The following is a 22,961-nucleotide window of genomic DNA, read 5'->3' on the forward strand; positions in this document are numbered from 1 at the left end:
AATCCTTTTCGCCTCCGCGTCCTCTCCAGGTGGCTGTCGCGGTGCGTGTATGGCGCCCTGAGCGCCGTCTTCCTGTGCGTCAACGTGGTCTGCGCGGCCCTTGGCGACAGAGACGCCGAAAGCGGGTCGCGGGAGCGCACCTGGAACCTGGTGCTGGTTCGAGTCCTGGTCAACGACTCGCTCTTCACCCTGGACGCGGTGCTGCTGGCCGCCTTACTGCTGCTGCTGAGCAGACACTCGCGCTCCACTAGCCCCTACCTGATCAGCAAGGTGTGCTGGGCGTGGAACTTTGAGTGAAATGTGGAAATTGAAGCGGCCACGTCGAGAGTAGTTGATTCTCGTCAGGATTACTCCTGCTCGTAGTCTTCTGTGGTTCTGCAGGAGCTTTGTCAAGTCTGAGAACGGGATGCTAATGACATCACTGTGACATCATCAGGGTTATTTGAGCACGGGCTCGGAGATTATACGTTAAAAACCGTACAAACTGGAATTGGGGCTGTTTACTAGGATCCCACACTAGAGGCTGAGTGTTATCTTTTAGGAAAGTGCAATACAAGTCTCCTCTGTAGTTGTGATTGGACTCCAGGCTGACGATGTCTCTCCCCCTCCCCACCAGGGGACCACGGTGTGCCGCACGGCAGCGCTGGGCGCAGCAGTGATCCTGTTGTTTGCCAGCCGAGCCTGCTACAACCTGACGGTGGTCATCCTGTTCCAGAGTCACCGCGTGGAGGCGTTTGACTTTGACTGGTACAACGTCTCCGACCAGGTGAACGCCGAGTCCAAACTGCAGCGCAGCGCCATGTTTGAGTTGGCAGTAACAGGTTGTCCATACTTTTGTGTGTGTGTGTGCGTGTTTGCAGGCTGACTTGCAAAGTGAACTGGGCGACAGGGGCTACCTGGCCTTTGGCGCCATCCTCTTCATCTGGGAGCTGCTCCCAACCAGTCTGCTCATCCTGATCTTCAGAGTTCGCCGGCCGGCTCAAGAGGTAGTCAGAACATTCGGATAGGGAAAAAGAAGAAATTAAGCAGGGGAAGTCTTTTAAAGTTCTTCTTCTTCTTCTTCTTCTTCTTCTTCTTCTTCTTCTTCTTCTTCTTCTTCTTCTTCTTCTTCTTCTTCTTCTTCTTCTTCTTCTTCTTCTTCTTCTTCTTCTTCTTCTTCTTCTTCTTCTTCTTCTTCTTCTTCTTCTTCTTCTTCTTCTTCTTCTTCTTCACCACCTTCACCTTCTTCTTCACCTCCTCCTCCTTCACAGACCAGCAGCATGGCCGTCAACAACAGGGTCATCCCTCGTCCCTATTTCTTCGATGACCCTCAAGGCAGCGACGAAGACGCACCGGTCCCGTGGGCGCGCAGCTCTCAAGCACACGCAAGGTAGAAAAAAATGCAAATGTTCCCTCGGCTCCAGCTTCTCCAATGTGATCCGTTGCGGTTTTATTCTACGCGGGGCTGCAGATAAACCATCAATTCTGTTGTTGGTTAACCTGCAGATCATTTTCACGCTTAATTGATTCAGCTTCATTTGAAAGAAATTTGAAAGATGACTCGTGTTCAAAGGTTTCACTTTACTATGATAGAAAAGCAAAGAAACGCAACACATTTTCACAGGTGGGGCCCTAAATAAACATCTGAAACGGTTTGATCGATTATCAAAGTCATTTTCTCGTTGGCCGACCTATCAAAATGGTTTCAACTCTGATTTAACATGCTTGTCCAACTGTTGGTTGGACAAAACAAGACAATACAAGACCTCGCTCTTGGCTCAGGGAAACTATGGAAAACTTTTCTAACAATCTATAGAACAAGTCTTGCTTGTCTGTGGCACAGATCATGACCTCGGGGGCTTGTTCTTCAGTGTTCCTCTCTCTCTCCGTTTCAGCTGGTACGGAGCGGAGACGGCTCCTCTCCTGTTCGCCAGCAACCCTCCAGACCAGAACCAGCAGCACCACTCGTTCTACTCCACCCCCCAGAACTGACCTCCACGTCGCTCATCTCGAGGGGCAGAGCACACACAAGCTGCCAGCCAGGAGCACCTCTCTCCGTGGACAGTCTTTTTTGCACTGAAGACCTCAGGAATTCATCAACAAGCAGTGAATAATGCACCTTGTAGTTTTGTAACAGAGAATATATAGAATTCTTGTTAAATTTTTTTGCTCATAAAGAACAAACTCGATGGGAGAAGCCTGCTTGTAAACGATAAGGTGAGATTGAGTTACAATGCGTTAGCTTATTTAATTGAATTCATTGTTGTATTTTTGATGATATAAGATGAACAAGCTCTTAAGAATTCCCGGAAAAAAAATTGCACATTTAGCTTCGTAAGCATTCCTCATTAAGCTAGAAAGGTGCACTCAGGAGAGCGCACGGATCTCCGCCAGATGGGTCTGAACCGAGGGCCGCCGGAGGCCGGCGAGCCACTCGGCTGTGGCCCCAACTGTCCAGAGGTGAGGGAGGAGTCAGCAGGCAGTGTGAACGGGTAACAGAGGTGCGAGGCGCTCCCTTGAGCGCGCACCCAAAACTTTACAAAGTTTCCTGCAACAGTGTGCGAAATTAGCCGCGGACAGACAGAGGTGCACGCTTACTCACGACCCATCGCATCATCCCCCTGGCGGAGAGAATAACGTAGTTTATAAGCTTGCAGCCTTGGAAACGACTAGGACTGGACCAATATGCAGTTTTGTCCCTCTTATCCTGAAGTGTACAAGAAATATATTTAATGGGTTACTTTTGGCATCCCGTTTCTTTAAGAGCAGCGACGTCTTTTGACTTTTTTTGCTAAAATAATTCCCCGTTAGCAGGCCGGTGAGCCTGTTTTCTGATCTGGGGGCGACGTTACTGCAGGTCTTCACCTTACCGAGTCGTTTCCTTTCAGGCCGCCGTCTTGGTTTGTACGTCACTTTTGCAAAGAGTTTAATGTTAATTTGTTTTTGATTTCCTCTCTGCGTAATCATATTTTGATTTACGTTTAAGTTATTTTTATATTAACAGCTTTGTCCTTTTTTAATTGGAGCGAAAAATCTGGTGTGATTCTCAGTTTTTCCTGGAATGAGGCTTCCTTGTCGCTCAGTTTTACCACGTGATTGATATTTACTATGTAAACAGCAAACCAATAAAAAAAAAGAAAAAAATCTAATTGAGCTTGTTTGGCCGGTTTCTAAAATGTTTTAGACTTTAAAATGTTGAATTCATCAGTGAACATCAGATTTTAGTTGGTCGTCTTTTATATTAACTACTTTTGATTGTGATGTTTGCACACGGAGTTTCCCTGAAAGAAAGCTTTCATTTGGTACCGATTGTGGGAACTCATTTGCTCGGTACTCTGAACACAAATCAGGTGAACGACACATTGCCAATAAAACATTTTACAGCTCACTCTCCAATTCAAAAGGCAAGATCAAAATCTCGGTACACAGACTGATCACTTCTGTTTGTGAACACACACACACACAATTGTACATGTCGTACCACTTCAGTCAAACAGTTTATTCTGCATTATGTACAGATCATCCTATTAAAACTCTTTATACAGTATGTACACATTCAAATAAATCAGTATGATACAGCGACTGCAGTGGCGACAGAAGAGGGATGAATGTTAAAAGGAAGAAAAAAGGAAAAAAAGCAGCTGATCAAACATCCCCTTTCGCTGTGACACCGATCCAGGTGTTGTGTAACATGTCGACGTGGTTTTTACGCCGAGGGGGAAACTGAATTAAACAAATCAAAGTGCGGGCAAAGACCTCGTCGACAGTAAAACTACCAAACACAAATCCGACCATCGTCTCCGTCACTGACCACACAAACGGGGTGTGAAGCAACAACTCCTCCTCCACCTGATTAAACTTAAAACACCTGCAGTACTCTTATTGCAGTAGTCATTCTGAGGGGAAAAGGGGGAACGAACGAAACAGGAGTCGTGCTATTGCTTTCTGACAAAGAAGCGGTCCAGGTGAGCGGCGCCGATCGTCGCGTCTCCCATGTAGCCGAAGTCCAACTCGACGACGGTTAAGGAACCTGAACCCGTGGAAGGCGAGAGCCACGAGGAAGAGGAGGCGATGAAGAACCAAAGCAACGATCTATCAGCTAAGAGCTCCTGCTGGTCCGGAGCAACGTGTTCCCTTCCCCCACACCGAGTCAGAGCGCCAGGGTTCAGTTGTCGGGAGGCGGCGAGGACGACGGCGTCGTCTCCAGCTTGCGGAGGCGGCGGCGCCTCAGCTCGGCGGCGTTGGGCTCTCCGTCCTCATCCCCCGCCACGCCCTCGTCCAGCTCTTCTTTTCTCTCCGTGTCCGAGGCGGTGGAAGTAGAGTCCGCTGGCTGAGGGGAGACTGCGGCGCCGTCCACCTGCTCAGCTGGAAAAAACATTTAATCAAAATTTCCATGACTTTAAACCAAATGTCCATGAGCAAACAATTAGTGAATTCAATGTGTAAACATTAAAATTGATAAAATGTAATATTTAAACTAAAAATGAGGATTCAAAGCATCCAGTAAACCTTAAATGGACACAAGTGATTGAGAGACAATAGTTTGATTAAAAGAATACATATTTATATAGATGCCTGTATGTATGCTGCTGATATTTTGAGCCTCTTTCTTTTAAAAGCATAAATATTATTGCAAACTCAGCGTAAATGAACGTCATGAAACAAATTTCCCTTTGGGGATTAATAAAGCATCCATCCATCCTAAAAATAACCATTTTTAATGACCGTAAGAACCCTGCAGTCGAGCTGTGAGTTTACTTACTGCTGGAGGAGCTGGACTCCTTCTCCTGGCTGCGACTGTCCGTGCTGCTGCTCGCTGCCGGAGGGGAAGCGGCCCCGCCGGCGTTGGTCCCGCCGGCGTTGGTCCCGCCGGCGGCTCCGGCCCCGCCGGCGGCTCCGGCCCCGCCGGCGGCTCCGGCCCCGCCGGCGGCTCCGGCCCCGCCGGCGGCTCCGGCCCCGCCCCCACCCTCGGCCCTCGGAGGACTGTGGAGAAACGGCAGCAGAGCGTCAATGACGCATCCCATCAAAAACTTACTCTTGGCACCCATTAGTTCTGTTACGACCCTTACATTTATCACACATTGGGAAATTCTGAAAATTTCGGTTCCGCTCTCGAGGAGCCTCACTTACGCTAGCGTGGTGACGGTGCTGAGGTAGTGGTGGATGTTGAGCATGGCGGCGTCCAGCAGGGTGTGGATGTTCTGGAGACACTGGAGCCGGGCCTCGAGGCCCCGCCGACCGTCCGCCTCCATCTCCCTCAGCTCCTCCTCGGACAGCCGGGACAGAGAGGGAGGAGGAGGAGGCATGGACGACACTGGAGGAGGAGGAAGAGGCGTTAACACAAACCGGTCCAGGGGAAACGCGAACGACACAAGTTGGCAAAGGATGGACAATAAATAGGGAATGAGGAACGTGTGTGTGAGAGTCAGTGCTTACCGAAGGGAGGCGGTGGAGGCATGAGCCACGGCGCCGTGTGGAAGGGAGGCGGGGGGAAGGAGAAGGGGAAGCCCGGGATCGCCGATCCCGGAGCCGCGGCGGCGTCTGCGGTCGACGAGGCGGCCTGGCTGGAGCCTGGTGGAAACAACACAACGCACAGCGTTTTGGGTAGAAGTCTAGAGGAAAATTATTTTATGAATTAAGACGATAAACATGTCGTGAGCATTTTTCTTGTCCTTACCGGCGGCCTGCGCGGCCTCTGTCTGCGGTGCGTCGGTGCCACCCGGAGCCGCGGCCCCTGCGGCGGCGGGCGGAGGCACCCCAGGGAAGGGACCCCAGAAGGGGAAGACGCCGGGAGGGAAGCCAGGTAACATGCCGGGGGCCACTGCAGAGGAAACGGGGGGAAAATGAGATCCTTAAAAAGACTCAAACTCTGCAACGTGGTCAAGTAATCCGTCTTGTTAAATTAAGAAACGTGGGACTAGGATTTGTTTTACACGTCGACAACATTTTGTCCACACGGACTCAAGAGAATGTGGCGGTCAGAGGTCTCCAAGTGAAACAGGTACATGAACTCTCAGGTATCGGCCCGTTGAACAAGTATTAATAATAATAATAATAATAATCTCCTTGAGGAATGGGGTTGTGTTGTGTTCACGAGCGCTGTTTCTTTTTTGACTCTCACAGTTGGCGGGCGGCGCCGCGGGGGCGTTGGCGGGGGCCGCGGGCGCAGGGGGCGGGGCCTGGGCCGCAGCTGGCGCCTGATTGTTGTTAGTCGCGCGGAGGACGTCCATGCGGCAGGTCGGGCAGGTCTGCTGCCTCTGGAACCAGGAGCGCAGGCAGCTGTGAGGGGAAGGAGCGCCGCCACATTACTCACAGCGCCGGAAGAACAAACGGCGACATTTTAAAAAAACACAAGAGTTTCTTCCTGGTCAGTCATGTTTAATTCGCCTAACTGACTGCGTCATCAGTGACTGTAGATGCTGACCACGTCCAGCGGCTACGCGGTTTTGTTTGTCCAGCATTTTTATTCCCTTTCTTTCTGCTGACCAGAAGGACTTTACCTGGAGTGGAAAATGTGATTACAAGGCAGTTTCTTGGCTCCGGTCACCATTTCCTCTCGACAGATGATACAGACGTTGTCGGAGGCCAGCAGATCTTCAGGAGTAGCGTCGGGGTACCTGAACACAGGCAGAGATCAGAGGGGAATGGAAGCGCAGAAAGCAAGCTAACGTTTTGTCTATTTATATATACACACACATCAGAGCTCGTCAAAGTCTCCACATAATTGTATGATTGTCTATAGAAAGCTTGTGAACATGCTAAGTTGTTGTTAACGTTTAGACCGAAGCAAGACAAAGCATCCTGACTGCAAACATTACAAACTATCAACAGCATCAGCGCCTCCGCAGAGCTCAAAAGGATGTATTAAAAAGTCTAGACCCACTCCAGCCACAGCCGGTTTCCCCTGCTGCCGCCTGGCAAGAGATCAGCTCCTCTCCTCGGGCCGTGAGGCGCCTCTATTCATCCCTCACCCTCCACATTTATTAGAGTTTAACCTTTAACCTGGCACTCACAGCGTATTCATGTTGCGGATGGCTCTCCGGGACATTATGGCGTCTGTTACGGCTTTCTTAAACTGCCTGAAAGGAGAGAAAGAGGAAAAGACGGCACCAAACTCAAAACATGGGAATAGAAATAAAATAATGACAAAAATCATAAACATTTGTGCTCAACTTAAAGCTTGGAAATGTTGCTTAAATATGAAATATCATCAAGATTTGTCCAAACTCCTATTCCACATATTTAAAAAATATAGAGGGTGAGAACGCTACTTTATGTTTAGATAGATGTATAGAACAATGTTTAGATGGATGTATAGATGTATAGATAGATGTTTAGATGTTTAGATGGATGTTTAGATGTCTAGATGGATGTTTGGATATACTGTATATCAGAGTAGTGGCAGTAACAACACTGTAAAAAAAAACGTGAGCACACAGCAGCTCACCTCATAGCCAGATACATGGGCCGGATGGCGAACAGAGGGAAGGTGTGGACCTTTATCATGATGGTCATGAAGGCAATGTACAGGAGCACTTTGATGAAACCTGGAGGGAAAGAACATCAACTGCTATTCGAGTATGGCTGCCACCGTTACACACACTCACAACAGACACAGACACAGCGTCTAGAAGGTGAACGGTACCTGTGAAGAGCTCGGTGTACAGCATGTAGACGGCCTTGTTGTCCCAGGGATTCTCACTCTGCAAGTCGACGGTGTGCAGAAGGTACTTGATGAAGGTCGTCAGCACCATGGTCATCAGGATGGCATACTGAGGGGCACAGAGAGGAGGTGTGCCAAAGTGTCATTTGTTGTGTGTGTGTGTGTGTGTGTGTGTGTGTGTGTGTGTGTGTGTGTGTGTGTGTGTATATATACGAGCAACACGAGGACACAGCGGGAGAAGGGTAAAAGTGATGTTGTGGTGACGTTGTCCTATCGCTATTTTTTCCTAATACTAATTTAACTGAAAAAATAAGAAAATCTAATGTTTTTACCGAATACCTCGATATTGAGACGATGTTGTAATTCCTTGCCTTCCTAAAATATGTACATAATGAGATTTTTTGATAAATAATCATCAGTAAATTGGATGTAATAATTGCGTAATGGAGCATGGAGCTAGAACCGTCTGGTAAACTCTGAAAATCACATTACTTTTCCAGATTATAACAAGGGAGATACCTAGATTTATATCAGGATATATCAATACATTATCAATGTATTGTAAAGCCCTATGTTGGGTAATTATTTTATATGGTGAGTTCAATAAGCCCAGGACTCTAGACTGGAAACAGAATGCTCACATATGTATCCTGCACTGGAGGCTTGAAGCCTTTTAACAGCTGAAAAGGCTTCAAGCCAAACGACAAACCTCGAATCCAAACACGAGCTGCACCGAGGCTCCTCGGGTGATGATGCTGTGACAGGCGTGGTTGACAAACAGGAAGTCCAGGATAGCCAGCAGTCCCATGAGAGCTGCAGGAAATAAAGAACACGATTCACACCGCTGTGCGGGGCTGAGGTATCTACACGCAGAAAAGCTTCATAGAAACATAGAAAACACCTTTATTATGGCCCAGAATAAACAATATGTTCAGTATTTAAAGAGGTGTCTGATGGACAGCTGTTTTAAAAACAGTAAACTAAGGGCATCTAATCTGATAGAGCTACCAGCCGTCCTCAATTCAAATGCAGTCGGCAGTTAAATCACATCCGACAAGACGACTGAATGGATCTTGCAGTAGGGTTTAGAAACATGGGTTACTGTCTGTCACAGTTAACCAGTCTGTTGGTCTGCTGTGGGACTCCGTTACACCGGGGCGCACCTGGCCTCGGGTGCAAACAGCACGGATTTGCATACAGTTTCACTTCAGCAAGACTCGTTTCATGTGTAGAGTCGATACGACAGAAAACAAAGATTTAAGAGAAGGAAAGAAAAAGGCCAACACAGACGCGCTAAGCAGAAGGATTTCTGGCATGGACCATAACCTGTACTTACATAACACTCTGAAGTGAAAAATCCAAGATATGTTTGGACTTCGTTCCATCTGAAGGAGAAAGATAAACAGTATTTACAAAGTTTGTTAAACGCGTACAGTCACGCAAATGCACTTAGCCGCTGAAACATCGATTGTGATTCTGAATGATCTTCATGTATGCGACTGCATGTCGACTTCTTCGACTCTTGGACACAGTTTTAGCCACGCGGCGTCTGTGTGTTTCCTTTCTATCTTTAAAGCAAAGCACTACACAAAAATAAAGTAGATGAAGTAAACTGTGTTACTTAAGATAAGGAGGTTGTTCTCTTTCTCTCATCACTCACAAAGTCCACCCGGTCCTCCGCCAGCCAGTGGAAGCACTTAAGGAAGAGCAGAAGTGTGAAAAGGGCGACAAAGCGAGGGGAGAAGTCGTCCCTGAACACAGTGAACGCCAGGCACGTCTCGGTCACAGCGTACCAGGAGCGCTCTATGAGATGCTGGAGGCGGAGAGGAGAGACGCAAACACAAGTAGGCCGATCAGATACAACTGAGACCATGCATTGCATATTACACCAACTACGAGTTGGGATGAGTCAGGAGAGTAATGAAAAAAAAGACAACTACCTCCATTTCTGCAGCCCGTAGCTGTCCAAAAAAGACCTTCCTCATGAACTTTCCCAGCAGGAACACCAACACAAAGGCCTGAATGTACAACACCTGATGGCAGAAAAAGAAAAAAGGGGATTGGTCACAGTGCCGATGGTATTTAAAAGATGGGGAAAATATCTATACAACTCACACCAAACCCGGTCCTTACCGCCATGCTGGGGCTGCTCTTGGTGAGGTAGACCACAGTCGGGTAGAACTGGTTTTTCAGGAGGTAGGCGTGTGCCACCACGGCCCCAGTCAGGGCCAGACTGGTGGCAGTCACCAAGGCTGATCGCACCATGTTGGACTCTGTGACAGATACTGCGGTGGGGAAGAAAAGAAGAAGAAGGTTAGCACTGCAAGTGAAAGCTGACTATTGCAGCGGAGCGGCATGCAAATAAAATTGCAGCACTGTGATGGATCATTTTTCATGATGTGGCATGAACAGATTACCTATAAATGCATATCTAAATTGTTTGGGGTGAAAGCCCGGACAGCCTGTCTAGTCATCCATAACAATATGAGAAATCATTTGCTTATAATCCATGCACAGCTTAACAGCTGAAGTTTATTCGTGTTAACATTCACGTCACTGCTTTTAGAACAGTTGGAAAACAGGACGAAACTCTCGAGATCATTGTCGACACAATCTTTTGCATAATTTGTAAATATGTAGGAACCAGATGTGCACAGTCACATATAGATGTCAATAACCAGAGAGCATCTCATACAATACAATCTGGCATTTTGAATCATTACTCACTCATTTCCAACTAGTGTTTCCTGAACTACAATGATCGGCTCCAGTGAAAGTAAACCAGTAACGTGTTCGTTGCTGGATTGAAGCGGCCTATTTGCACTGTTTGTGTGCACGGTGGAAGGATTTCCTGCAGCGTTTTTTTTTTACATGAGACAAATTGTTCTCATGCGTTAACTACACATGGTTGCCCACCAGCGGGCTTTCAGGGCTGTTTGAGTAAGATACGGGGAGAAAATAGCGAGCTGTCAACCTGCCAGGTGAACAATGAGGTAATCTTTACCACAACTAACCCTGTGCAACATTATAATGAGCTTTGAGCCACGGGGCCTGCTGGAGTATTAGGAGCATATGGTTAGTGGTGTTTTATTAAGGCCAGACAAACAGAACACCACGCATCATTCATGCAGGTGAAATGAAAATGCATAGACGCCAAGCTTGTGCACCTGGTAAGCAATGCGTACACTCCCACTAAAGCAGCTTCTGGGCGGCGTTTCTCACGTAACACTGCAACGCGTAACAAACTATTTAACTAGCTAGCTCGTCTCTTAAGTTATTTCCGCATATGTTAAAAAAGTAGCTTAACACCAACGTGTCCCTTTACCGAGAGGAAGAGGCAGCGAACTCAGCCCGCGGGACTTCAAAGCTAACGTGGGAAGCACATTAAGTCCTTAAAAAACCCGAAGAAAATATGGAATAGCTTACTAAAGAAGGGGCTAATAAGCTAGCTACACACTTGTCAGCATGCCGAATGTACATCAGTTTGTACTCGTGAGGGTACTTTACTCCAGAGACTAACCGCTAGCTACCTTGCTAGCTAACCTAGGTGTTAATAGACAGGTAGAGTTAACTAATGAGGTTAGTTAGCTAGTGCTAGCTAACCGTAGCTAGCAGGTACCAACTGTCAGCTCTGGACTCACCGACTCGATGACTGTGGAAGACTTGCGCCTTCGTTAATGTGACGGACGTGTCCTTGCCTACTGAAATCTCTATATATTCTCTGCGGCTACTCCATTTCGTCAGTTTTCCAGGTAGCCTCTTTATAAATGTATTATCCTCGCCCCTATCAGTCCGGCTACGTGTTTATCTTTGGCTTGCTCCTTGGGAGCCACATCACATCCGGCTGCGACGGTAATTTGGCGCAAGAGCATTAATTTTTTTTCCAAGCATCACCGAAAAGTCTCCCCGCGTCTTCTGTCTACTACTGTGTGTGTGAGACACTTTCGTGAACAGTTTGTAGGATATGTGTTTGTATTTAATGGCGCGTTTCGAGTTGTATTTGTACGTGAGAAGTTAGGCGGACTCCCGACGCAGCTTTACGGAGACTTACGGTAAATACCGACGTGGACCAATAGGAAGTAGTCAGGCCGGTCCTGCGCCCCGTGGTTACGCTGCACAGCACTGGAGAGGACTTCTGCACAGGCGGGACTTAACTCAAGAAGAAATATTAAGATAATATATAATAAGCAAAGAGGCTCTTGAGTTGAATAATTGAAGTTATGCACTTCTGCCTCTGATGCTGCAGACTACTGGAATGTATAATCTAATATCTGATAGTTTAATGTTTGGTCTTTCCACTTCTACTCCTGATTAAGAGAAATAAAAAAACAAATGACAACATTCAGACATCCTGCTGAAATGAAGCACCTGGACATCAAGCAGTAATTAACCCAAAGCTGATGCAAAGTTTACTCAAAGCACAAGATCCACCCAATTTTGGTTTTAATTGAGTTTCCCCATTTCAGCCGATACGTTTTGAAATTTAACTAGTTGAATATTGTAAAGAACACAGCAGATGTGTTGATACTCTGAAAGCTTGACCGCTGTCGGCATCTCTAATTAAGGTGTACTACTGTCCTTCATTAATTAAGGTGTACTACTGTCCTTGTTTGCTGCAGTGCTTTTATGGTTTTGCCATGGCGACAATTAGACATGTTTAAGCTGTTCAAACAAGTATAATCATAGGTAGATTAATATTTATTGGAAAAAGCTGGGTGGCGAATTGTTGTAAATATAACAGTGTAAATTACCAATCTGTGCACATGCTAGATCCATCCTGATTGAAGTATTACTAAAATGCAGAACAGAAACAGAAAATAAAACAATCATCGTTAACAAATGACCTGTTTATTTCATTGTGCTAATGAAGTCAATTATCTATCAACATAATGCCTTGGTACCCACGTCAAAATTTTATATGCCTGCACAAAATCCACGAGTGCACAATATTGTTAATACAGTGAGTATGGTAGAATACAGTCACCCCGACTTGAAACTAGAGTACAAACAAGAATCAATAACGACGATGTCCATTGTGGGATATAAATCATAGATGACTACTTCAGCTGCAATAGATGTAACGTCCACAATGGTGTTAGCTCATGGCATGTTAAACGTGTTCAGTGATTGATCTCCCATATTAAAAAAACTATCAGGTCGGCATACGTCACCTTCTGAAAAAGGCAGTAGCTCAGTGTTCATTTTTAGCAGTAGAGACTATTTAAAAAATTAAAATAAAAAAAAGCGTCTGCGCTATCTGATCTAATGGTAAACATCCTCGTGTCGGTCTTTATTGTAAATATCTGAAACAACGATGTGAGAAAAAGGTTCGGAAGAATTCAAATTTGTCTGTCGGACATCAGGCGGAGTAGTGAGACTGTTCTATGTTAAAAAAAAAACTACACATACAGAGAAATAAAAACATTTGATGCAAAAAAAAAAAAAAAAAAAAAAAAAAAAAAGTAACATTTGACAAATTCAAATGTGACAGCGGAGCCCTCGATTCTTGCGGGTTGTCGTAGCATTGTCGAGCAGTAGTGTGTGTCCATGCCGTTACCGCTCTTTCTTCGGGCGACCTTGCGCGCAACGGTAGTCCGTTTCAACAACTCATTCTGTTGCCAGAGTTCGATATCCCTTCCCAAAGTCAAGTGTAAACAGTTCAGCCATTAAGACTACCTTAAATTATCAAATCGCTGAGGGGTGGAAAGAAAAGTAAAAAAAAAGAAAATTTAAAATATAGTAGAAGGGATCTCCCAAGCTCCCACAAGTCCATTATTAGGACACAGAAGAGATTGGGTTGAGGGGCGAACCCATCTGTGTGAGCACCTTGTCCAGCCACTGGAGGGGCCCGTGCAGGTGCACCTCAATCCAGCAGGGGGTGCTGGTGACGTCCTGCCGGTGATACTCGGCTCCCCAGCCCTGTGAGGAGGCAGAACCGATTTAACAACAATGCTGACGTCGGCCTCTTGTTCGGGTAGCTGTGGGTGTGTAGCGAGGCCTTACCTTGACGAAGCTCATCCTGATGGTGCACATCTTGGTGAGCTCGTACACGGCCTCGAAGCCGTGGTTGACCGACTGGGCCAGAAGCTGCGCAAACTCCTGGTTGTTGAAAATCTTGAGGCTGCACCCGCTGGGGATCTTGCACACGGTGGTCGGGTGGAAGCCGTGGTGGTAATTGCAGTTGCGGCTCTGGACGAAAATGCTGGTGTCACTGAGGCACTCTGCGTACACCTCCCCTCCCACGTAGTACAGGTGCACTCCTGGGAGACGGACACGTCACGGTCAGGACATTGTGGAAAAGAAAAAAAACGCAGCTGCGCGAGAACTAAATGTCGATGTGTTCGCCAAGACGTACCTTTGCCGATGTGCCTGCGCGTGTTCTCAATGGTGGAGTTGCGGTTGACATTGGACAGCAGGCCGAGGCAGAAGCGGTTCTTGTTGTTTGAAGGGTCGGTGAAGCCGTCCACCAGCACGCTGGTAGACGAGGCGTGGTAAGCCTCGCCGACGCGGTTGTTGAGTTCATAGTAGACGATGGAGCACCAGTGACTCGGCTCCTCGTACTCCACTGGCTGCACATCTGGAAAAAAAAGACACAGGTCAGATAAAAACAAAAAACAGACTAGTCATAAACTTAGCCAATGACCTCATCACACTCACATCTTTGAGAAGGCACACGTTGATTAGGTATGTATTGTTCCAAACAAAATGGTTTTAGTTACAGTGAATGCTATTGGGCAGAGTGGGACTGTGAAATTCTTCACGGTTCAAACTAGACTGATCATAAATTCATCATACAGTTCACTGGTCTATTAAGTTATAAAGCCTTGTTAAAAACCCAATGGGACTGGATTTATTATTTCACAAGGACAAGTGTAGCTAACAAGAGCGAAGGGGCCGTTAACCCTTAATGTTTTGGAAATATTTTTTTTGAAAATATGTTGAGACGAAGAAGAACGTTTTTACATCACTTTAGCATAAAAACACTGCACTGCTGTCCAGCGTTTTAACTTTCATAAGCTGTCAACTTATACTTCCTGGTTGGTACTTTATCCTGCCAGAGTTGGGTCCTGATGCTAATGTGGACTCTCCTCACCTCCTCTGGCCACGTTGGGAGGCACCACCAGGCTGCTGCTGGTCTCCATGGACTGGCTCTCCTGGCCCAGCTGCTCGTCGGGGGGCATGTAGGCCGGGGGTGGGGTGTCAGCTGAGACATTAAGAGTTAGTGAGGATGAGACCAGTTGTTGCTGCTGGCAAATAGTCACACACACACAGTCACACACACATACACACAGTCACACACACACACACACAGTCACACACACACAGTCACACACACACAGTCACACACACACAAAACCCCGGAAAAGGTGTCACATGTCCCTCACTTGCTAAGCCACAAGCTAACCCATTCCCAACAGAGATGCAATTTGAGCTCTCTGAGCCCATATTGAGGCACACAGAAAAAAAACGAACAATACTAAACGTCCACTTAAGATGGCAGTGAGAAAATGTTTGTGATTATGCTGCTCAAATATCCAGGGTCTTTCAGCACAAATAAAAACCATGAAAACCTTGTTCTGCCTGACTGCCCCGCAGTCACCGGAGCAGTAGTCACCAGACCCTCTCACAGAAACACATCCACACAATCGGAACAGTCCAAAAAAGGTATTTCTCAGATATATCAAGACTATCGAACATGGCAGAATGGAAGGTCTGGGTTAAGCAGTATGTCTTCATTTCTTTCCGCTAAAATATCTTTTATAGGCTCTGCTTTTAAATATATCTTAAAAATGTTCTTGTTTTATTCTGCTCTGTAGCACTTTGAGATTGCTAAAATATAAAGTGCAATACAAATAAAATGTATTATTATTATTATTATTATTATTATTATTATTATCTGCTCTGTCTGCAGGCAGTAACAATGAGACAGAGCGGCTGCCTGCTCCCCTGAGTCAGAGCCTTGACAGCAGCCAGCAGCCCTGGCTCTGGTGGACGCTGCTTAGCTGGCATTTCCTTTGTTCTCATTGAGGGGTGTAGCTTGATTTGGATGAATACAACTTGACCTGGTTAGATCGTATTGTTAGAGCATTTCCACTGCTTAGTGATAAAGTATATCGTGCATGGGTTTAAAACATTGGTTATTCTAATACTGAGGGATTTGTAAATGATATGCATATTAAAAAGGGATTTACCTGGATTTCCGATTTAACATCTATTCTCTGAATTTGTTTTTTTGTACATGACGACTAAAGAAAAAAAACAAACACCGCAGCCTGTCGTTGGCTACTTGACAGCAACGCCGCAGACCACCACAATAGTTTGGCTTCTTGCCTAAGGTCACGGTCAGGTACATGAGCGCGTTTGGCATACCTGGGAGCTGGAATGGACTGGAGGGCCCAGAGCTGGCCGGAGAGTTGGGATAAGTACCGCTGCTGGCTGGAGAAGAGGGATACGGAGAGTTGGGCGAGATGGGGAACGAACCGCCTCCACCACCTCCTCCGCTGCCGCCACCCCCGCTGTGCGGCTGCTGGAAGGACTCTGGAAAGGTTGCGTTCAGAGGCATGTGCGGCTCGTTGTGGGTGAGGTTGCGGAACTGTACCAGCAAGCTGTGCTGTGGGTTGAACTCGCTGTGCCGCGGAACCAGGACAGGAGGAAGCACTGGGTGGTGGGACAGAGGAGGCCGACAGGGGAATTAGTTGGGCACGGAAAATTTGCACAAACGCACACAGATGGGAAAAGGGGTGAAATAAAGGCATTTTATCATTCAACAAATGGATCGTTTTATGATCCCGGTATAGCTTTTAGGGATCATAAATGTGTTTCCTTGTTAATAATGTATCCTTTCCATTACTTACAAGGAAACGCAGTCAATGGAGAGCGCAGCCCTGGCAACTTCTCGGAAAAGAAGCCGTGGCGCACGCTCATGCGCAGCACTCGGGCTGCTACTAACAATTATTTTGTTGATTCACCATTTGACACAGCTGTTATCAGAAGCTGTTCTTTGTTTTGTTAAACAAAAAAAAAAACCATAGTATCCAGACCTACGTCTTGAAACTGTTTCATCAACAATTTGTCCTTCCTCAAAAGCCGCTTTAGACCTTGGCTAAGATAACCAGAGGTGAAGCACATTTATTTTTGTTTTTAACTTAGTCAAGAGGATAGAGAGCGCCTCGCCTTGATTATCATCTCGAGTGAATCTTAAAGTCATAACTTCCAAGGTTGTCCCCTCTAAAACACCCAGTAAGCCTCTTTAAAACGATATGACGTGCGGTCTCTCCTGACCGACATGTGATCCATGTCCCTCCAACTGGTCAATGCAGAGCTGGCTCTCCCAAACCAGCCCCAATGTCAGAAAGTCTGTCCCCTCGGGGTCGTCTGAGAGGATGCGATGCGTTAGTGACAGAAACGGAGAGAGATGGGGGCAGTGATGAGAAAGTGCTGGGAGTTTAGTCTGAGTGGTTTATGCATTTAGAACGCCACTCTGATGCCACACCCCATCTGGAGTGCCTAGAAGCATATAATCTAATAAGACTCCAAAAGAGCAAGCGATATTGATTTCCTGTGTAATGGTAAGGGGGGGGGGGGGAACTGATGACAGCCTTCTGACCTCTGTGGATTTGTTTACCAGCACCAGTTTACACAGAGCTCCACGCTGGTCTTATCCGTCTGGCCTTTTACAACACGAATAACAGGTCTGGTCCCGACTGAGCCTTATGGACCACCCGTTTGAAAATGTGCCATTTAAATAACATGCGGAGATGATGATTATTTAAATATAATTTGTTTCAAGAGGACAAATAACATAGTTGGGAGTACATGTTAAACATTAACCTGTCAGTGTCACAAAAGTCAATATTTTTTTGACAACATTGTTTGGCGAAAGTGCAAGTACCTACCAGGACTCTCCACCCGCTTGTAGTGATATGGATTGATGCAGACCTCCTTCTGTTTGGAGCCAAACGGGTACTCGCACACCTCCAGGGGCTTGAGCTCGTGGTGGGACTGAAGGTCCGGCCACCGCCACACTCTGCAGTAGATTACGTGAGGCAGACCTTTCCTGTGAGAGACCTGCAGCCGGCCGTCCAGCGATCGTGGAATGGTCACGCATTTGCTGGCCTGCCCTGGGCAGCTCAGAGCCTTCTCCAGGTCCTCCATGGCGCCTTTCTTCTTCTTCAGCTTTTTCACGAGCGCGTCCACCGCCTTCTCGGCCCATTTTTCCTCCTCATCTCCCTGCTTCCAGCCGAGCAGGCGTTTCACCGCTGGGCTCGTGAAGGAGAAGAGACTGGACATGGAGGTCATGCTGGATGCTGTGGTTGTAGTTGAAAGGGAGGACCCCTGTAGTGGCTGCTCACTTCAGGAGGGACCGGGAGGTAGACGTGACGTGCTGATGATCTCTCGGATCAGCACCCGTAGTCTAAAGCGGTGTTGGAATGTGTGGTCAACAAGAAAGTACTTGAGTGTGTAAGTAAGAGATGAGGGGTGGGGTAGGGGAGAGGAGGCTTTAGCCTTGTCTGACCAAGGACAGGAAGCAGGGGAGGGAGGGGAGTCAGCTAGCAGGACGCAGCTGCTGCTGCTCAGGAAGGACCCTGCAGCAAGCGGTCCGGAGCTGGGTCACCAACACTGATGGAGCAAAAAGGGAGGGGGGTGTGCAGGCTGCAGGAGGGGAGATCAGGACCTCTGTCGAAGTGACACGCTGCAGCAGGTCTCACCGGTGCGAGAGGACTGCTGCTCAACAACAACTCCCAGCTCCTCTCTGAATTGCCTTCTCCAACCGGTGCACAGTCAGTGTTCTACTCCACCAGCCTTCTGCAAGAGAACAGAAACATGTCAGCAACACACTTGTTTCTTTTGGCACTGTGTAAATTGACAAACAAGCGAATATTCGGAACATTTGTAAGTAATTACAATTAAATCAGAGGCTGACACAAACAGGATGATCAAATAAACCCCCTGTGCCTCTTTTGTGAAATTACTAAAATTCCTTAATGAATCCATATTTTTGGTCAGTTAATACAGTGCATATACTTGTGTGGGCTGAAAAACTAAAAACTCACATCAGCAGTTTTATAGTCCACTGAAAGAGTGAGGACGCCAGCAGAGTATGTAAGCAGAAAAGGTTACATTAACAATCAAGGTCTAGCTCTAACAATGAATTAGTAACTACAGCAGTAAAAGTTACTGAAAGGTCTTCAATAAAATGTAAAGCTAAATGAATAACGCAACTTTTATTCAATATACTTGATATAAATCGTTTCTCATTGTAAAACAATGAGTCACAAAAAACACAATACTGAATCACCACCTTTAAAATGCATGTACTATTGCTCCAGAGACGTCCAACGATTCCCCCAACAAACCACCGTTCCCACCCGCTGATGAGGAGATGCTGACCGTCTCAAACCTGATGCACAACTAACGAACGGCTGCGATATCTGACATTTCAGCCTGTATCATGTGGCTCCTGGGCGAGCAGACAGTCAAACGTATGTAGCCTCCAGCAGCAGCTGTTTGGGGGCTTGTGAAACCGGCCTCAGTCAGAAAGGATGTGACCACAAAGAGCCGCTTCCTCCCTCATCCCATCTCTGCCCCCGATCCCTCCCTTCCAACACACAGCTGTCCGACAGCACTGCACCCACTTCCACTACTCATTGTTCTGCGTGCACATGAAAGCGGAGGGGAACCTCCTGAAGTGGAACACTGTGGCTAGATCATGGTCCATGCGTAACGCTCATTATATGAATGTTTTTGTCATATCCATGTAATGTGCTGCAACTCTGTTACGTTGCTCATTCTGGTCACATGACATTTGTTGCTTCTGTCCATCCTGGAGAGGATCCTCCTCTGTTGCTCTATGAAGGTTGCTTCCCCTTTTCCCTGTGAAAGGGTTTTACTGTCTTTATTTGGGGAAGTTTTTCCTGATCCGATGTGAGGTTCTGGGACAGGGATGTCATGTGTACAGACTGTAAAGCCCTCCGAGGCAAATCTTGTATTTGTGATTTTGGGCTATACAAAATAAACTGAATTGAACATGTATGCATACAGACACACAAAAAATGACCAGCCTGTAACTTTTTTTCCTTTCTCTGACATTCACCAGACGATGTTCCAGCAGCTGTTTCCACAGAGCCCGATCCATCGACAGATCTGGATGCGGCCTTGTTTAGACCGGATCAGCAGTGATTCATCGGCTCATTGTGAGAGAGTGAGCACAGCCAAACGATATATTGCAACACAGGGACATGTCTGCTCTCCCTGAAACAGGTAGAAACGTATGGTTTTATGTAGGTAGAACTTGCCTCAATGGACAGCCACTAACAGCCGTTCTGCATCTGAATGAATTAGCCCCGAGATACAAACCGATCACGGTTTCGCACAGATAGCTCTTTGCATTTTTACCATCAAAGACATCAAAAGGGTAAAAGGCAAATCAATCTTGACTGAACATGCCTTTACAAAGTCACATTAAAAAAAAATAAGGGTGGGAGGTGAGTAGGAAAATAACTCATTGATCATTGCCTAAATTAACTGTAAACGTGATTAAAGATAGTTTGCGGTCGGTCTATAAAAATCCTAAGTGGGTTCTCCTTTGAATTCCTGAGTATAATATACGAATATATGAGTATAAAAGTCACAACAAAGAGGATAACCAACAGCTTATAAATGTTGAAAAAAATACAGCCTAGATAAATGTGACTTTCGGCAGTATGTTTCTTTCCATAGTCCATGTTGGTTCATATATTTTTAAAAAGTTCCAGGATCAGAAGATAAATAGATCAACGTGGGAATCAATACACATCTGAGGCCTTTCGAAAAGCCCCCCAAAACCACTGAATACAAATAGGAAAGAAGGAGTCAAGTTGGAAGTGGTAAACATCCACTGGGGCCTGCGTGACGTGAGGTCACACGGCCTTTAGCTGCCTGTGATGCGCGACATGTATCTAACGTTAACGTACAATACGGAAGAACGGAGTCTGCGAGTGGTAACGTTAAGCCCCCTCCAGATATACGGGAAAAAAATCCACTAACGTTAACGAGACACGGGTCCTCAAACTGTAGTAAAACACCCAGATTTGATTTAGCGTCAACTGTGACCCGAAACACGCAGTCGCGACGTACGCCGCATTACTCCAGAGACGTTAGCGGACCCTGGGTTGTCGCAAGCTAATGTAAGCAGAAACGAGAGAGAATGCTAACTAGCCTCGCTGCCGTTAACGGAACATGTTTAGCTTAAAACTTTAAAAACACGGTAACAACTGCCGACAACTCGTCAGTCTTAAAGTTTTTACGTCCCGTCTTTTTACAAAAAAAACGTGGTTTCCCCAAGCCTCCGTGTTCTACCTCTTCACGGGGGAGCCGGAGTCACTTGAGCCTTCCTCCTCTTCCTCCATTCCTGAAACTTTTTTTGAACTTCTCTGAAAGCTGGGCTAAGCTCCGCGAGCAGCTAGCTAGCTAGCCCTCCGGAGGGAAGCAGCGGACCTGGTGTACGTTACGTTAGCACTTTTTTTAGTGAAGCTACTGAAGGCTCGCGTAGTCACATACCTCTTTAATAACGCACACAAGCCACGGCCAGTGAGTTCTCGTGTTGCTCCGGGGCTGGGGTTCTTACTTTTACAGTTTTTTCTTCCGTTTTCCCCGGTCCCTTCCCTCCGCCTCCCCGCGCCATGTCCTCCAGATCCTGGACACAAGTAGACTGGGGAGGCGCAGTGCGAATCACTCCGCTCTCCCTCCCTGACAAACTAGTGCTCGAGTTGGCGTTTCAGCTTGGGATAATTTGATTTATTTTAAGCCTAAAAAACGTTACGAGCATAACACACCGCAGAACAGCAATAGTCTCCTTTAACACAAAGCAGTCCAGTCAACGGCTAAACTTTCCAGAACACCTAATTCGCGTCCCTCGCGCAGAGATTAGGGGGGATACTCCGAGTGAACAAACTTTCAACACCGCTGACAGTTATTATACATAGATCTAACAGCCAGGTCATTACGGCCATTGGCGCCAAACAGGAAATCTGCGGCTGCACCTGAAAGCATCACGCATCAGCGTGGGTCTTTTCACGCGTTCACGGTGTTTCCGTGCGTGAAAGTTGTGATTCTTACGGCGGTCGTGCTGCGGCCCTAGGACGTCTCACAAGTTGCTGGCTCCACTCAGTCTGGAGCTCCGGTCTGTTGTGTGGTGTCGTCCTTTGTTGTCACTTGTTCCGAAGCCTCAACACTCCCAGTGCGTTATTAACCCATTTAACTTTGATTAATCACACTAATAATAACTATTCCGCACGCATTTCCGCAGACGAACCGCTACTCCCTCTCTCTGTCTCTCTCTTCATTCAGTCGTCAAATTACGAATGAGGTGCAGTGTCCATGTTCATCCGCCAGTGGGCGATATACACACAGCTCCAGGCTGTTAAAGGAACACCATCGGACGCCCCAATTGCACTGACCATCTTTATTCTAATGGTTCCGTCCCTGCAGTGGTTTTCTCATCTCATGCATGCAGAGATGTTCCACGGAGCGGTAATATGCTTGTGTGAACATTTGTGTAGATACTGTATGTCACGGTTAAATGGTGGATGGACACTATCCTGCATGTCAGGCTGAAGCTGTGATGGAATTAACTGCTTATCCACAGTGTGATGACCTCAGACTGTCTTATTAATGATGTAATTTCTTACAGGAACACACAAGATGACACACCTGCCAGTTTATTTAGAAATCTGGAGTCACTGCACTCAAGCAAAACCCTAAGTGCCACAGCAATCATTATATTATTGTTTCAATAGGATGACCCTCCACAGTTACTGATTTATTATGATGTTCGGAAATGAAAAAACGTTAAATTACATCACGGTTGCAAAAGGGCATGTCTCTAAGTGTCGTACAAAAAAGAAAACACCCGGTTTCAAGTAATCATGTATTTTATTCATTTATGTACAAAATAAATCAAATTATCTCAAACGTAAATATGCAAAGACAACGTGTATTTACAGAGAAGTCCGAGCTGCACGAAGGAAGCGCAAATCCTCTGGTGAAGCTGTTCGCTTTCTTATCGGTGTTCATGTTCCACATGTGCACAGTCTAGTCTAGTTTAGTGAGTGACTCCCTCCTAGTGCGTCAAGAGACACACATATGACAATAGATGCTCCTTTTTTTGACAGTTTGTGCAACTGCCAAGAAGCATCTTGCTGCAATGTGATTACAAAAAAGAAAGCAGCACAGTGATTAGCTACATGACTTATCATATTGTATAAGACGTGAACGCGTTATTATCATAGACATTTGGTTGGGTTGACTACATTCAGCTTTGATATTTATTGCTGACAAG

The 22,961-nt window shown here is 46.5% G+C and overlaps 3 protein-coding genes across 8 annotated transcripts in view; 1 reads left to right on the forward strand and 2 right to left on the reverse strand.

Moving 5' to 3' along the window:
• The window catches only part of gpr137 (G protein-coupled receptor 137), a 5,968-nt gene extending 2,840 nt beyond the window's left edge, over positions 1-3,128 (forward strand). For all 5 annotated transcript variants that reach the window (XM_068567086.1, XM_068567083.1, XM_068567085.1 and 2 more), the window contains exons 4-8: positions 30-270; positions 617-766; positions 861-986; positions 1,251-1,369; positions 1,875-3,128. In XM_068567086.1, the coding sequence (XP_068423187.1) occupies positions 30-270; positions 617-766; positions 861-986; positions 1,251-1,369; positions 1,875-1,971 (733 nt within the window). In that variant the 3' untranslated portion in view covers positions 1,972-3,128. The remainder of the gene's footprint in view (positions 1-29; positions 271-616; positions 767-860; positions 987-1,250; positions 1,370-1,874) is intronic.
• Positions 3,129-3,457: 329 nt separating this feature from the next.
• On the reverse strand, positions 3,458-11,499 carry syvn1 (synovial apoptosis inhibitor 1, synoviolin). Its single transcript, XM_068567089.1, has 16 exons — positions 11,284-11,499; positions 9,776-9,927; positions 9,583-9,675; positions 9,303-9,455; positions 8,979-9,027; positions 8,352-8,455; positions 7,625-7,751; positions 7,427-7,526; positions 6,993-7,058; positions 6,480-6,596; positions 6,101-6,258; positions 5,657-5,800; positions 5,416-5,550; positions 5,110-5,293; positions 4,742-4,962; positions 3,458-4,344 (listed from the first exon to the last, which is right to left on the reverse strand). The coding sequence occupies exons 2-16, from the start codon at positions 9,905-9,907 to the stop codon at positions 4,145-4,147; spliced, it is 1,983 nt and encodes a 660-aa protein (XP_068423190.1). The 5' UTR covers positions 9,908-9,927; positions 11,284-11,499; the 3' UTR covers positions 3,458-4,144.
• Positions 11,500-12,491: 992 nt separating this feature from the next.
• On the reverse strand, positions 12,492-21,943 carry smad5 (SMAD family member 5). Of its 2 annotated transcripts, none has more exons than XM_068567070.1 (7): positions 21,740-21,943; positions 17,539-18,448; positions 16,013-16,300; positions 14,736-14,846; positions 13,998-14,219; positions 13,646-13,902; positions 12,492-13,561 (listed from the first exon to the last, which is right to left on the reverse strand). In XM_068567070.1, the coding sequence occupies exons 2-7, from the start codon at positions 17,939-17,941 to the stop codon at positions 13,418-13,420; spliced, it is 1,425 nt and encodes a 474-aa protein (XP_068423171.1). In that variant the 5' UTR covers positions 17,942-18,448; positions 21,740-21,943; the 3' UTR covers positions 12,492-13,417. The 2 variants fall into 2 exon arrangements, with proteins under 2 accessions (XP_068423171.1, XP_068423170.1); XM_068567069.1 differs by lacking the exon at positions 21,740-21,943 and adding an exon at positions 21,182-21,345.
• Between the last annotated feature and the right edge of the window lie 1,018 nt (positions 21,944-22,961).

Source organism: Clinocottus analis, unplaced genomic scaffold, assembly GCF_023055335.1.
Source record: "Clinocottus analis isolate CAN_PGR_092001 unplaced genomic scaffold, fCliAna1.0.p SCAF_76, whole genome shotgun sequence".
Taxonomy (NCBI): Eukaryota; Metazoa; Chordata; class Actinopteri; order Perciformes; family Cottidae; genus Clinocottus; species Clinocottus analis.